General features: G+C 38.8%; 1 protein-coding gene across 3 annotated transcripts in view; it reads right to left on the bottom strand.

Annotated features, from left to right (window-relative positions):
• The window catches only part of PPP2R2A (protein phosphatase 2 regulatory subunit Balpha), a 40,120-nt gene that overhangs the window by 8,511 nt on the left and 15,788 nt on the right, over positions 1–15,821 (bottom strand). For all 3 annotated transcript variants that reach the window (XM_075736845.1, XM_075736846.1, XM_075736844.1), the window contains one exon: positions 1,076–1,173. In XM_075736845.1, coding sequence (XP_075592960.1) covers positions 1,076–1,173 — 98 coding nt within the window. The remainder of the gene's footprint in view (positions 1–1,075; positions 1,174–15,821) is intronic.

Consider the following 15,821-nt stretch of genomic DNA (forward strand, 5'->3'; position numbering starts at 1 on the left):
TTTAAAGGCTACGCACTTGAGAACAGACAATTAGCTATTCAAGCTTTCAGCTACATTTAAGGATCCTTAAAGGATGCAAGCTAAAACTCAAGAGTTTAAAAAAAAAACCCCACAACAAAACACCACTCCAAAAACACCACAAGAATTTGTGCCTGAAACTATAGGAAAATTACCGTAAGGACACTCTATATACTCTCTTCATCTCCAACTCCAGCCAGAGAATCTTGGGAAGAGGCCAGTCAGAAATGTCCCAGTAGGTGGCACCAACTGACCACGGGGATTCATTTGTGAAGGGAGGGTCCTGCTCACTCCCAGTTGCCTGCGTACCAGCAGAAAAGCAACTTGTTCTGGAATTCTTAACGTTTAGGATTTTTAGAATTGAAATGGACTGAAACACCAAGGAAAGAAGTAACAGCATGACTTTTCTAGGCAGTGATATGACACAAAGTGCCTTTTTATCCTCTCCCTGAAATAAATTCTAACCAAGTCAACTTCTAACTACAGCCTCAGTTAAAAATCAAGCACTCCATCTCAGTGTTCCCACCTTTAACATGGGAGTAGAGGCCCTTTCCTAGCATTAGGAGATTTGTCTGTAGAATTCTGCAAAGACCAAAAGAACAAGTGTAAAATGGAAAGATACCTTCACTACTGATTTTACCTGACTGGTATCAGAATGGAAAGGGACATCTTAGGTCACAGTTACATACTCACTTAAAGGCAACTTTTATTTCCCAACTACAGTGAAATCTGAAATAACAGTCACAGCCAAGTAGAGTAATTGTAAAACAACCAACTTCAGCTTCCCCAAGGTCTTTGTGTGTCCTACCCTCCCTTTTTTGTTTTCACTTTGAACACTTTTTAGACCACAGCTAAAGAGCGTTAAAAGAGAAATTAATTTCTAACAGTGCCACAAGGTTATCAATAATTTCTTCACTCTTACATTATTTTAATCACTTACTACACGGGCATGTGCTTTGTGTAAAGCTTCTCATAAAAGCATGCTCCTTTTCTTTAAAAAGAGAATGAACAGAAACAGAGGAGAACATTAAATATACGTTAAGTAGTTAGCACTCACCTCCTGCTCCTGTTGAAAGATGACAACTCTACCTCCCTTGTCTCCTGTTGCTAACAACTCTCCAGAATGGTTAAATTCTACTGTAGAAATTATATCCGCTGCACAGGAACAAAAATAAACCCCATGAGTTAATAATTCTTCTAAATACTAAGTGGCCAAGCTGTGATTGTAAGTAAAAAAAGAAAATGCATACTTCGATTCAGTTCAAGTATACTTATCAAATGCAAGCAGGGATTTCTTGAAAAACTTTCTTCTATATTTTTGAAGCTATACATTTGAAAACCTGTTCAGTGTTGTGCACTAAATTGTTTTAAAAGTTTTTATATCTTCGCTTCTTAGAATTGTTTTTCTGATTGCTATTCGAGTATAGTGTAGGAATGCATTTTCAGTATGTGCTCTAACACTGGAGACTGTGTATATACAGTCTAACCTTTATTTTCTCTGTTCTTTCTGACAGAAGACTTTTTTTTTTTTTTTTTTAAGGAGTCTGTACACCTTTGACAGCTTAAGGGCAAAACGTATTAGGGTGGAGATGTTCAGACATCAGTGTCTAAGGAATGCAAGGATGGGGAACAAAAACAGCTAGAGAAAATCAGGAAATAAATTCAACAGATTGTCTCTAAAAACCCAAGTATCTCTTCTGGATGAGGAAGATTTACATTACCACAAATATTTTTATATGGACTGCTAAAATTAAATTGTTAATATACATTGACAAAAACACAGTCATGCCTAGTATCAAACTGATCTGTTTATAAAGCAAAAAGGACAAATTACAACCTAGGCTCAAGCACACCCATTCACATTTTCAAACACACGCATGCCCCTCATACTTCCAAATAGCAGAATCAGAAGCCAAACCATTCTTTGAACGCCAACTTCAAGTTGCAATACAACTATATGAATCTAATATTCTGCAGAAGAAAGTACCTAAGATTTTTGCATATGCAAGTCTTCAGGCTGTTGCCTTTCACAGCAGTCTAATGTAGATAAACAACGTACCCACATTTTCTGTTGGATGGTTTCTTCATTCTGTGTTTTATAGTTAGAAAAGTCTAGTAACTGCTCTATACACTGAAAGCTACTGCTAAACAAAAGCTACTCAGTCTGAATTTAAACCGCCACTATTGTGCGGCATATCGCAGAAGCTACCTTATCATAGATGGTAAAAGGGTTATTTCATTTAGAAGAAGTGAAACACACAGGTTTTTCCTCTTATTCATTTGAAGACCAAAATGAAACTTAGGTCATTCTGGAGTTGTCCCAAACACATGGGCGGTGGCCTCCGAGGACATTAGCAAGCTGATCTTTAATAACTGCATTACACAGGCAGCTACAAGCACGCAGCGATGTGTCGGAAAACTGCACAATGCAAAGACAGCCTAGACGAGCAGGCCAAACGTGGCTGCAAAATCCTCAAACAGAGGCAAAAGATGCAGAGTCAGATACTTGGCACAGACGGGTATGTACAGCTCAGTTGTGTTTTCTAATACACAGCGCAAACTGCCATGTAACAAAGGATAAACACAAGATCATCCTCTCCCTTGCCATGATTATCTGGCACTGCTGGAACACAAACAGGCTGAAATTTCTCAAGAACACTGTGTTAAGGACATAAATATTATGTAAGCATGTATGTAGATAAACCAGGATCCAGATCGCACATAGAAAAACCTTGATTCCAGTGCACGTAATTTTTTTTTTTTTTCCTGGAAGGTAACGGTGACTTTAGCCATTCATTAACACATTTGTGAACAAGATGAAGTGTTTTATCTCACATCTGTAAGACTGAAGGCTGCATGCCATTCAGATGAAGATAGGGCATTCAATATGCACCCTGCACAGGCAAACAGGGCATAAAGGTAACATACAATTCATCAGATCCAGCATGAAGAAAGAGTGAAGTGCAAACCAAACAATCTAATTTTGACTATTCCATACAATGCAAACCATGTTGTTGTAATCCTCTAAAAGGAGAAGAGCTTAAGGAAGTTATCATTTAACTGAAGAAAAACAAGGTAACTCACCTCTCAATAGTGAGAGGTATACAGAATAATTACTATTTTGAAAAACATTTTAATAAGATTTAACACCACAAGCTAAGCCAGTCTTAAAACAGAGAAGACAATACAGCAAGTTATCAGCAGATCTAAATGTGTGCATGTATGCAGAAGGAGAACGGCAAAAAAAATTCGCCTTAAAAATCTTATATATCCATCTAAGAATAGATGGATAAATTTATCACAGTACTTATTTGGTGAAAATCACTTAAAAGTTTTACAAGGTCAAAAGCTTTAGGCTGGAAGCCTTATGATTACAACAGGCAGCAACACAGCCAGAAAAGCCTTAAATTAAGGGATAAACCCTCCATTTTCTTAGGTCTGCTGATGTAATATGTATTTCATTTAATAATTATACAAGTCATATATAGCAGAAAGCTAACCACCTTCCTGTACAGTTCTAGACATTCTTACTTTTTGCATTTATTTTAACTTACAAGATCAGCCAAGCTTGGTATCAGAGATTTCCAAGCTGATACAAATTCTGCTTTGTCTATAGGCTCAACTGCATCAACAAACTTTTGGTACTAACATCCCCACACCTCCAAAAAGTCCAGCAGGCTCGGTCAGCAGTGACAAGGCACTCTGAACTCTCCAGTGCCTGACTGACACTATGCAGAAGATCTTTTACAAGTACCTGGATCAATTTTAAATTAGAAATAAAATACATTCCTTAGCAGCAATCACAACAGAAAATTAGTTTTTAAACTCAAGATACACCTACAGAATCTGATATGCCTTCTACGCTGTAATCTTGGACTGTTCCCTTTCCAAGGACAAACCAAACATGCTAAAAAAGTAGTCAGAAAAATGGTTTCTGCTTAACTAGTCCCAAAACAGGGCTGAGATGCACATTTTATACAAAAAATCAGTACTGGAGAGCAAAGCAACCAATCATACATTTAGAAGTCAGTAACTCACCATTATGAATATTGTATTCCCATACCTTGGTCAAAGAAAGAGACAGACATCAAGGCACTGGTGTTGAACTGGGCGGATTTAATAGTGTTTGAGAATTGACAGGGGAAGCATTTCATCTTCCGCAGTGCACTGATTCGCTTGTGTATTTTCATCTGTATTAACACCCTCGTTGCCAAATAAAATCAATACTATCCTTTTCTTTTCAAACAGTAACTATAATTCCCGTGATAATTACACGTAGGGTTATTTTAGTCCCTCAGCACTGCAACGGGCAAAAGAGCATCTATAGAACGCGTTGCCTTCTCTCTGCCTCCTCCCTTTTGTGCATGCTATTTTTGCTACAGTCTCTAGGTGGGAGTCTTGCAAACACAGAGAGGGCTCCTCTCACTGCCCAGAAGCTTGGAAATGATCCCTTCTATAGGCAAAGAGCACTAGGGAGGTACATGTTGGGGAGAAGCAGACATATAGGTGCTCTATTGTCACCAAGACCAATGGCTTTTTGAAATATACTGTGTTCTATTGTTTACTGCTGAACTCATTTCAATGCCTTCCTCTTCAAGCACCAGTATCAGAGATAAATAACCACCAAAACCTTATCTGATAACCATACCCATCCCAGGATAGAGTTAGATAGCATTATCTGTTAATACACTTCCACAAAGTTACCCGTGCCTTGAGAGACCAGATTTGTCTCTCTCCTCCCCCCAGGCATCTTGAGACATCTTTGACATCAAGATGAATTGTGACATTTCAAGTGCTGTGATTTTAAAACGCTACAGGACAACAATGAACACACAGGATGATGACATCATTCTGCCAAAAGCAAAAAGCAGGACAGAAATGCGTATCTACATTCCTGCAGCGTACCTGCAATACCTGTACTAAGTTTCTCCCTCTTCTGTAACTCGGGATAGACAGCTCAGGGGTTACCACAATGTTTAGAAATGCTACTTCACACAGATGTCTATAGTTGGCCTTTAGATCCTCTTAAATATCCCTTCATAGACAGGTATTGTTAACACTGTAGAAACACTGCTGAGACTACTAAATACTCCCAAATAATGGTTTTCAGTGACCTGAAAGCAAAAGGGGGGCTGGGGGGGAGTCACCTACACAACCTGAAGTCCATTTATTGTTGTTGCACATGTACATCACCAAGGGAAAATGTTTTGCAGCAGGTTGAGTGAAACGCTATGAATCAAACACAGAACTACTCTACAGTTGTATCCCTACCTCAAAGAAACAAAACACTACAGCCAAACCAAGCCAGTGAGCTTAAAAATCCTGCTGAACTGTAAAGAGAGGCTTCTGGTCCCTGACCTAGCAGTACATGCCAACCGGGCAGTCTGCTTCCCCAGGAGTCCTCAAAACCTCCTGACACTTCTGGATACAGCAGCTACAGCAGTTTCTTGCAACTGCTGTTGAAGTTGCTTTTTCTTCTGCACATGATCTTTATTTTTCACAACCCGCTCTGAGCTTTTTATGTATTGCTTCACTTTAAGTGCTCCAACAGAAATCAAAACCACTGCAAGGTCTGGACACTTATCTTCACGAGAGTCAGGTAAGACTAGCTTTTCCCATGGTACACATGGAGACAAGAGCCAGAAGAACCAAAGGACTCAAAACAAGGTGTCCAGCTTTGACAGAGAGTGGGACAACAGGGAAAGACATTTATGTCCAAGTTCTGATAATGCTTCAAGTAACAAGTTCGCCATGCGAAAGGGAGACATACCAGAAGCTCCCGAGCAATTCGTAACCAGCAGCAGACACACTTCTGATTAATCATCTCACAAGAGAACAGCCACTCAACACAAACCTAACATTTCCTAGTGGGCTTCTGAAGATAACAATCACAATTTCAGAATTTTTAGTCAATATTTATTACACAAAGTTTTGCTGTTTTGAGTAATTCACCTGTCATGTCAGGCAGGGTTCAGATGGTTTGAAAAACTGAGGCCCTGAGGCAGCATACTTGCGAAAGATGACAATTTCAAATGAAAATAGGCAGATTACACTGTTCAAAGATAGATGAGTAAAGGAATCCAACACTTCTCAAATGCCTTTTCCCCCCTTAATAATAATAGTAATATTGTTGTTATGTTTGGAATAAGAACAATCCAGTGACAGATACTAAAAAAGCCATCTTCACACTCTGGGGGCCTTCCACACTTTTCAGTGAATGCTGAACAAGAACCACACATCCATTACCATGAGCAACTTTTCCTGAAATACTAGAGAAAGGGCTGTGCTGAAATTTTACCACTGTCGACAAGTCTACAGAATAAGGGAATAAAACAGCTTTATCAATCCAAACAAGAAAAAAAAAAAAACAAAACTGTAATGCACTGACTTAGTTCCAGAAGGCCCATTGTGAACCTGAAAAGCAATTCTGTATTAAATTTGTTTCCAATAATAGAATAAGAGGTATTTTATTAGTACAGAAGAGGCTATCTATTTTAATGTACCATGAACTTCATATAAACTCTGCTTATAAAAGATGCTTGGTAGGCAAAACATGTCACCTACTCTACAGCAGCAAGTCAATCATGGCAGTGAACAAAGAGTGTCTGTATTTCACCAGACCTAAAAGGTTTCTGTGCAAGTTTTGGAATCACGTTGATTTGCTGCCTAAGCAGAGAGCAAGTAAATCAGTATGTTTACACAAGTGGAGCGATCTGATGTTTCCAAGGACTGCACAAAGAATAGTAGTATTTCAAAAACATTTTGGTACTTCTGCATTGTTTACACATCTTCCCAGTGGCTCAAAATACCATTTCTGGAATTTTCCAAAGAAGCAACTCAAACAAGTCTTATCCATAATGTAGAGCAGATTGCTTATAGGTTGGTAACTGTGTCCTACGGAGTAAAAAGACAATTCACTGACCAAATGTGGATCCCACTTCCTCAGTTTGCAGGTGTTAAATATAGAAGAAACTATTTTGATCAAACTAAACATCAATTGATCATTCCAAGGATACTTCAGAAACTGTCTGGAACAGAAAACATCAAGAAACCAACTTTTAGGATTATTATGAAAATCCAAGAAAGCTCAAAAAGCCTCAAATTGAGGAAGCACAGGAATGGATAAACATCAAGAGGCATAAAGACAGTGAAATATTTGAATTCAACACACAATTACTGAGCATGCCTGAGCCATTCTTCCTAGACTATCTCTAAAGATAACGTGCTCAAAACTGAGCAAGAGTATCTGTCCAGGACAACTTGCAGACCCTGAGTGTCTGGAAATCACTTGTGAATTGTTTGGTCCTTTCTAATCCAGGGTGAAGCAAAACCTTCCTGCTTCAGCCTACTGAACAGATGCAACTTCCAAAAACTCTAGCTCAAGTCACAACTAATGCAGAAAATTGTGACTTTTTATTGGTCTTTCTTGATTCCAGTCATGGTTTTGGTTTGGAGTTATGTACTTAACTGCTGGGGAAAACCAAAACAACACAAAATAAAACACTAGAAGTAAACAAAAGCTCCTCCAAGGCATCAAATATTTTAAGAAGCTACACAATGCACTCTGAATGCCTGAGTCATCCCAACATCACCCCATTGGTTGCATGATTTTGATTTACCATGCTTATCAAGAGTCCTACTATATTGTGTATTAACTCTCTGGAGCTAGATAGCAAAGTGTTAATCTCAAAGTGAACAGGAAGGCTGTTTAAGTAAGATTAAGAAAGAGTGACTATACATGTGTGTGTGCAGAAAAGAGAGCTCCCAGCATAGGATGCCACAACTATATGCAGGGAAAGAATAAGAGAGCAAAATGGCAAGCACTATTTAATACCGATGGTATAAAAGAAAAAACCCTCTGCATTCCAGCCTCATCCCTAATTTATGTATGTAGAGAGGGGGAAGGCACACAATGATTGTATAAAGTTACCATGACCGGTTTTACTATTGACTTCATTTCCCTTTTCTTCATTCACTTTCAAGAGTGATTCTCTGCATTCATTCCGTCTCTCAGAAGTGACTAGGCAACAAAACCAAAGGCAGCTGGGATAAGGCATTCCTACTGTTCAATTTACTTCAAGAGTCATTTCAGAAGTCCTTTTAAGTAGATCTCTTCTTTACTAGGAGAGGGAATTAAAAATATATTAATTCCTCAGAAATATGGGTACAGGATGAAATACACGCAACACAGAAATAAAAGGGGTTACCCTTGTGGCAAAAATTCTCACTGCTGAGCCATGAAGCACTGCAAGAGCCAGCTGGTTACTTGTTCTCTCCTAAGCACCAGCCCTGCAATGCTGCTGCACACAAAAAGCACACAAACCTCCCCTCCCTAACAGGGAGCGCAGTGGAATTTGTATGATGGCCAGCCAGCTTCACACTGCTGCCGGCCCTACCAGTGTTAGAATACAAACATGTGGGGAGCCAAAGAGGCAGTTCAAGCAGAAGACAGTAATTAAGCTGGTTTTGTTGGTTTGTGCAAATCTGGGGAATTTACACACAGGGAGAAAGATTCACAGAGTGTTCTCTAGCGTCCAACTTCACTCCAAGTGCTCCGGGCCCTGTGATGCTGAAAATAAAAAGTGCGATCATCATGAACTCATCATTTTCCCCATTGATTTTGAAAGCATTCTAGTCCTGTTTGGTAAAGTGTATTTAAGTGTTGAGGTTCTCCCCGTCGTATTTACATATGTATCTCTATGTAATATACACACACAAGATACCAGTCTCTGAATAGTAGAGAGTAAAGTACATGTAGCACTTCACATTGGAAGTTCACTGCATGAACTACCTAAGTAAAATAACCAAACGTAAAACTTGTCAAGCAGTCCTAAAACTCCAGATTTTCCCTCCATTTCTTGGACTTTCCTATATTCCCTTTTATTTAGTCCTTCTTCTTCCCTTCTCTCTCCAACTTTGCCAATCTTTGAGGAAAAACACCGCTTTCTAGAACATGCAAGTCTTAGTTCAACTAGGAGTTCAGCTTTGGATTTGAAAGCCCGAGTGATTTACTCTATTATTATTATTACTACACACCTTATTTTTAGCTTTCTATTCAGTTCCCTAAAATAAAGGTTGGACCGCTCCTGATGAAGCTTTTTCCTGTAGCTTCCTAAGTTACTTTAACATGACCGATGCCTACCTTGCAACTCTCATTCAGTTCAGAGTGGGCCAACAGGTAAGCAGGGCTCTACTCTTCAACGGCAAAGCAGGGATCACATTATCCTTAAGTACACCACGTCCTTCTGAGATTATGCTTTCTGCTGTCAAATCTACATACTAGCAGTGACAGTAAGAACACTGTTATCACCAGCCTTCAGAAGTAGCAGCTTGAATTCCGTCACGTTTTTTTAATGGAAGCAGGAACAATACAAGCTAAGGGAAGGAACCAGCACCATAAGACAACCATTTCATAGGATATACGTGTATTAGGATGGCTTTGAATTCACAGTTGCATTTATGACATGTTCTTAGATAGTCTAAAGATAACGCAATTTAAGTTCCAAGGTCAAAAAAAATTTTTTCTGTGGTTAACTTTATGCAAACAACTATTTTTGTTGAGCCTTGGGACTTCTTAGAAAACACAACAGTTACTGAGCAGCAAACTTCCATTCCCTCCCACTGAAATAATACAGCAGTACCAGCCTTAATCTTGTTGCCATTCGTTTTATGTAAGGCTAGTAATTCTCCTAAATAGTTTACGAGGCTCAATGCTCAGAGAAGAATACAACTCCAAATCCATCTGCCCTATGCAACAGAAGCTGCTCCTGTCTACAAAGCAATAGTGAGAAGATGGCATTAGACCTGCAGAGAACTGAAATACAAGTGACTCTCAAAACCCTTTACAAGTTGGAATAATAATGAATATGAAGTATTTTACAAAGATGGTAGTAAAGCAGGGAACAAAATCACCATCTACCAAAATACAGTACCTCTCATCTGGAAAAGCGGCTCCTGACACATTCAGAAATCTTTAAGTGATCTTACATTAACTACGATATCAAAGCATCTTCCTTATTTAAACACAATTCATAGAATGAACACTGTTCAATATTAAAATCTAAGCTGTATAGGGAGTAGCATACTAAACATTTTAATTCTTGTGTTTGGTAAACAATCGCTGTGTCTCACTGGGCAACTGCTGTTTGTGGGCCAACATTAGTAAGCTTCAACATCTCCATTCAGGTCAAGTTTCCATCATCAAACTTATCACCAGTTTCCCCTGTGGTCCATTTTTTGACCAAGGCAAGAGGCCAACGAACAAGCAGTGACTTTCAGAAGTAGCAGAAATCACTAGAGGGAATACTATCATCACCACCTCCGACTCATACTACCACCACCTCAAACTTTTGTGAACGATCCCTGACACATTTCAATTACATTAAGCAGTTGGTTTTTGCTAAGCTAACAGAATTCACTAAGACTAAACTGAAGGCATTACGTGAGCAAATTCGCTGGAGAAGGGGGGAGCCCGCCAAGCAACATGCTGAGGAGCATCCCCATCTCCAGACAGTACAGTTGTTTTTGTAAAAGGCTATCAAGCCCACAACTAAAATGCCAATTAAGTACATTTCTGTCTATATGTACACAGTATCCACAAGCTTACGCTTACAACAGTTCCCTACGCAAGGTCAGAATTTGGTGTCGCTAGAAGAGAAAGGAAACTGATTTAAACCTCAGATCACTGGCTTCCCGTCTCCATCTATAGTAGGAAATTCAGAGTCTCCAGTACGCGACTCCAAGACACCTGTGGTGGCACAGAGAAAACAGAGATGACGAACAGTAGCAAGTCAAAGCACTCTGGAACCAGATGTGTTATACACTCGTGTGAACTGATTGGTCCATGCTTCCTACCACTTGAAATGACATAAAATTGCTTTAAAGTTTGATCTTTGTGAAAGGAGTTAAAGCATTCACATTAATAACTAGTATGAGCTTTGGGAAACAATTTTTACATCTTAAATTGATTTAAAGCTGTGATCCATGGTGAAGCAAAACCTGTACCACAATTACTGTGGCCACTGTGCTATACCTGACTGTAGAGGTTTTACTTCTGCTCACCACATCTGGCACTGCATTCTATAATTCCTTTTTTGCAAACTTCATTGGAAACCTACAGAAGGAAAAAACCCAACCTATAGGGCTACTGTATATTAGCTGAAAACAATCTTTAAATGGTGCCTTGAAACCATTTCACCTGAGAATTAAATAGGTTTGGGTTTGGTTTTTTTTAAGCACAAATTAGTTATTAATAAAGCGCTTCAAAAATTACTATGAAAAATCCTCTCATATTAAAGTCATAACAGCAGCAGGTAAAAGAATGTTCTCTCTATATAAACAAATGCAAAGTTGTGTGGTTGCTGGATAGAAACCATTAACGCTCATCACCCTGATTACTTTCTATTTTTAAACCTTAAGATATTTTTTCTTTCAGAACACATGCATAGGAAACCAATAGACAAATCCTCTTCTTCCACTAGGTGAAAGAGAGTAAGTTGACCACAGCAGCATCTTTAGTTCCCAAGAAGCTGCAAACTAACAGAGTTCCCAGTACCTTGGTTTGCCCCTACGCTGGACATCATCTAGTTGGGAGAACAGAGTAAGGAGCAGTCAGTCTAATCGCATTCAGAGAAGTGGGAAACTAAATACATTTACAACAGATCAGTTCAGATGCAACCACCACAAAAAACTACTGCTGACTTGGCTGCCCACACTGAGGCACTGCATATTTAACTATAACATTAACTTAGCTCCAGCATCAGTTGATGTAAAAAACATCACACACTGCAGAACCAGTGAAACAGTTGTAGCCCTATCAGTTGCAGTTTCCAAGTCCTCTGGGAGCTGCCTTCAACTACGTATTATTAGGGCCTCTGAGGGCATATTTTACACATACACCTATGCCGACCTATCCTATGATCCTTCCCATCCTGGAATTGGGGGAGGGCAGATGGGGACATGGATGATGATGGTGTGAAGCTTCTTATAGTCCTCCACAACTCTGGAGGACAACACTATCCAAATAATTCAATCTGCAAGTTACTGCGAAGTGGAGACATTACCAGTTCCAGACAGGGCCATTTTTCAATTCAACACAAGCTAGATGAGCCTGAAAATACCTCAAACTCAATAATAAGGGATGTTTTAATACCTGACAAGAATTCCTTTGAGTCTCTAAAGGCATCCTTTGCCTTGAAACCACAAATAGCATTCTTCTGGACTTTTACAACACCCTATGAAAGGCAAGTGATCCTCAAGGTGGTCTGAAGCACCACCCATATATTTTTTTATTCAAATAAGCTTCTAGTCTTTGCAAAAGGCCTCTAAGTTTTAACCTGAGGAACAAACCTGGTTAGGAAAGCAACAACTGAGACAATTCCCCTCTTTAAATCATCTTTATGTAGGTTTAGAGTTTTTCCCCTGAAGAACACCCTAAAGAATCCATTCAAACAACTGGGACTCTACCTTACTTTATTAGTACTGCAAGCACATTTAGAAAGACTAACAGATATACGTACATGCACAGGAACATTTTACAGGGGGGCGGGGAAGCAAATGATTAGCATTTAGTTTTAATCTCTTAATACACATGCTTCCAGAAAACTCAAGTATTCCTTAAAATATGACAGGAAGTGCCTATTTGCTTTTCCTATTCACACTAAGTCAGGTCTATTGTTGGCTGAAACAAAGGTCTTTCAACCTGCATCACCCGTTCCCAGGACATTTGACACCAGTTTATTAATATCATAAACATAAGAGGCATAAGTGGCAGAAATCCAGACCCACTTCTGGTACCCATCTTAAATAACCTTAGAAAGGTGGGTGAATGATCTCACAGGTTGTGGAGCTACAACATTTATTCACAACTAGGAACAAGTAGTTAAAGGTTACAGCTTCTCCTTGCGCCTGTTCTTTGCAGCCACTGCGATGCTATATAATAATAATAATTTTTAAAAAAGCTGAAGTCCACAAGCATTCCTCTTTCCAACCAGCAGAATTATTCTGCTTTTTAAACAAAAAAATTATCAACAGCAAATCAAACATTTCAGCATTTTTAAATACCAGCCAGCAGTTCAATGTGAAAGCTGTCATAGGGTTCAGTTTTCCGAACACCACAAAATTCAGCTGCCGAGAGCTTCCAACCTGTGAAGTTTACATCTATTTTCAGGTGAGGAAAGGGGAAAAGAAGGGTGGCCCTCCTACTGAGGATGTGTCACACCTAGATTTGCATCAATCTCTTTTTTGCTTGCAGTGAAAACTCCTCTTCACTCAACATTAGGATTATAAAAAGATTGTGAACAGTAGTTTCCAGCCTCTGGATAACATCACCTTCAGAGGCTGTGCACCCCTAAATTAAGTTGCTATCAAATACACCATCAGAAAGGATGTTTTTGACGTGAAATATAAACAAATACAACCGAAACATTAAGTAGAGAAAATATACTACCTAAGCAACATCTGTGTTTAAAAGATGAAATCCATTCTTACTAACTTATTCCTTTTGAAAGCATCATCTACTAAATAAAAAGCCATCTGACATTTTGGATACTTGGCCTAGGTATGCTTCTGCCCTGCTCTTGTCATAGCACATATCAGTTACACTTAACCTCGAAAAAATAAGTGTCCCTGTTTAGCTGAAAATAAAGAAGTCCAAAATCTTAGGTTTTTTTATCAAGTGCCACAGAATTCTGGCAACCAACAAGGTTTATAACAGCCCAGAACAGTCATATAACCAAGACCTCCTCCAATGAGTGTTTTAAATACACTAAAAAATTGAAAACAAACATTCATTCTTCGGTGCTGCAGCAATAAAACTCTACCTATAAACACTCTTTTTTTTTTTTAAAAACTCCAAGTGAAATCTTAGCTGAAACGTAACCCTAGCAGAATATGAAGTCTATGGTTTGCTTGAAGGGGGAAACTGGCAGTGCCAGTGCTCTCTGCTTCTACAGTTTATAGTATAACGGAAACATTTTAAGTATTACTGCAGATAACTTGTCTAAATGACAGAAGAAAGAAAAAGAGCTTCCTCCCCTTTGAATTTTCCTATTTCAAACATCTATTATCACAGGGATTGTGCCTTTCAACCATACATTATCCCTTTAAACAAAGTAATCATACTAAGCAGTACGATAAACAATCCACACCAGTGATACTTCCATTACAGAAATACCCTTCAGCCAGCAAAACCTACACTGATTTATGAGAGGTCTTCCTGGACAAAGATGACAAGGGTTAAGTTCTATTTGTATTGTGTAGAATTTACTCATCATTTTTGTCCTTTGTACAATCACATACATATCATACATATCTAATTACAGGGGAACAAAATTAACTCGAGCAGGAACTAACTTCATGCCCACAATTGCTTCATCTAAGATCCTCTTAGGTACCTGAACGTTCTGTCACTATCACTCACAAAACTGAGGGGCTTACTGAGCAATATGAGGCAAAGACAAATAATTGAGACAAAAGGATTATAAATACCAGATTTTATTATTTCTGCTCTAACACAGCATTTGTATAATCTTAGTACTCTGGTACATATTTTCTGCCTGCAGAGCTTTACTTTACAACGTATCATTAATAAAGCTACAGCAAAACTGTTTCTGCATACCTTATTTCCAAGAAAGTAACATCCCAGGTTTTCGCACTGCTGAGGACAAAAGTTCAGGTTTACTGATTTTCCAGAATAAACTTTATGCTGGAATAGAGAAATTAAATATCCTCTATTCAGAGGAGAGCAGCACTGCCATTTCTGACCTCTCTGAAAACATTCCTGCTGACCTGCAGGTAAAGGACATCCTATTAACCATATGCAGAGTGAAGATTCAGGAGACCAGAACTCCATCTCAAGCCACTGCTCTCTGGAAAACCTGTATTCCTCGAGCTAAGTCACAGTATCACATACTCCTTCAGGATTTATGCATAATACTTACAGAAGCGCTCCGCAATTCTCATAAGACACGCTAAGAAATGCAAGTTATACATAGTACAAGGATTCCCCAAAATGCATTAAAAGAATCAGACTAAGTTTTATTCAAGCTTTATTTCTTCCCATTGTGATAAACGTGTTAGCAATGTATGTATTTTCCAAAAAAACATGCTAATTACCCCTTAGAAGTACTTTGCTGTGTTGCCTACCTGTTTTATTTACACTTCCATTTTCTTAGGGAACTGTTCTCAATATGCCTAGGCAGAACGAGAAAGAACGCTCTTTTAAAAAAAAAAAAACCAAAAAAAAACCAAAAAAAAACCTCTACAAGCTCAGAAATACCATCTAGGCCTTAAAAAGAAGTGTCAGCAGTTAAGCTGTTGATCCTACTAAGTTCTGTCCTGTTCATAGCACAAAATCACTGCCTTGTATGGGTAACAGGGCTATTTTCCATTCAAGACCAGCGTGCAATCCCCACACAGAAATTGTAGGTGCTCCTTCACCAAAGGAGATTGTAAGCATTATGAAAAAAAATGTCATTCAAGGCTATGGTAGCTAAGCTATCAAATACATGCTTCTGAGACTGTATTCTCCGCGGATGAAGTTTTTTTAATAATCATCTAACAGAAGTAATAGGTATAGTTGAAAGATTTGCATTTAGAGAACACACTAACAAGCTCCCAAGGTCCTGTCAGACGTATTCTCTGATACCATCCCCATTCTGTTGTGACAGCTGATAAACACATTTGTGTGATAACCAGAAGCTGAGAAGGACACCGAAGAGCCTACCACTCAGAGCATGGATCTCACAAATGCCAAAGCTATTTTCATTCTCTTTGATTCCTTTTAAAAGGGGATTTCTGCTTTG

The sequence above is a fragment of the Balearica regulorum genome, chromosome 27, assembly GCF_011004875.1.
Source record: "Balearica regulorum gibbericeps isolate bBalReg1 chromosome 27, bBalReg1.pri, whole genome shotgun sequence".
Classification (NCBI taxonomy): domain Eukaryota; kingdom Metazoa; phylum Chordata; class Aves; order Gruiformes; family Gruidae; genus Balearica; species Balearica regulorum.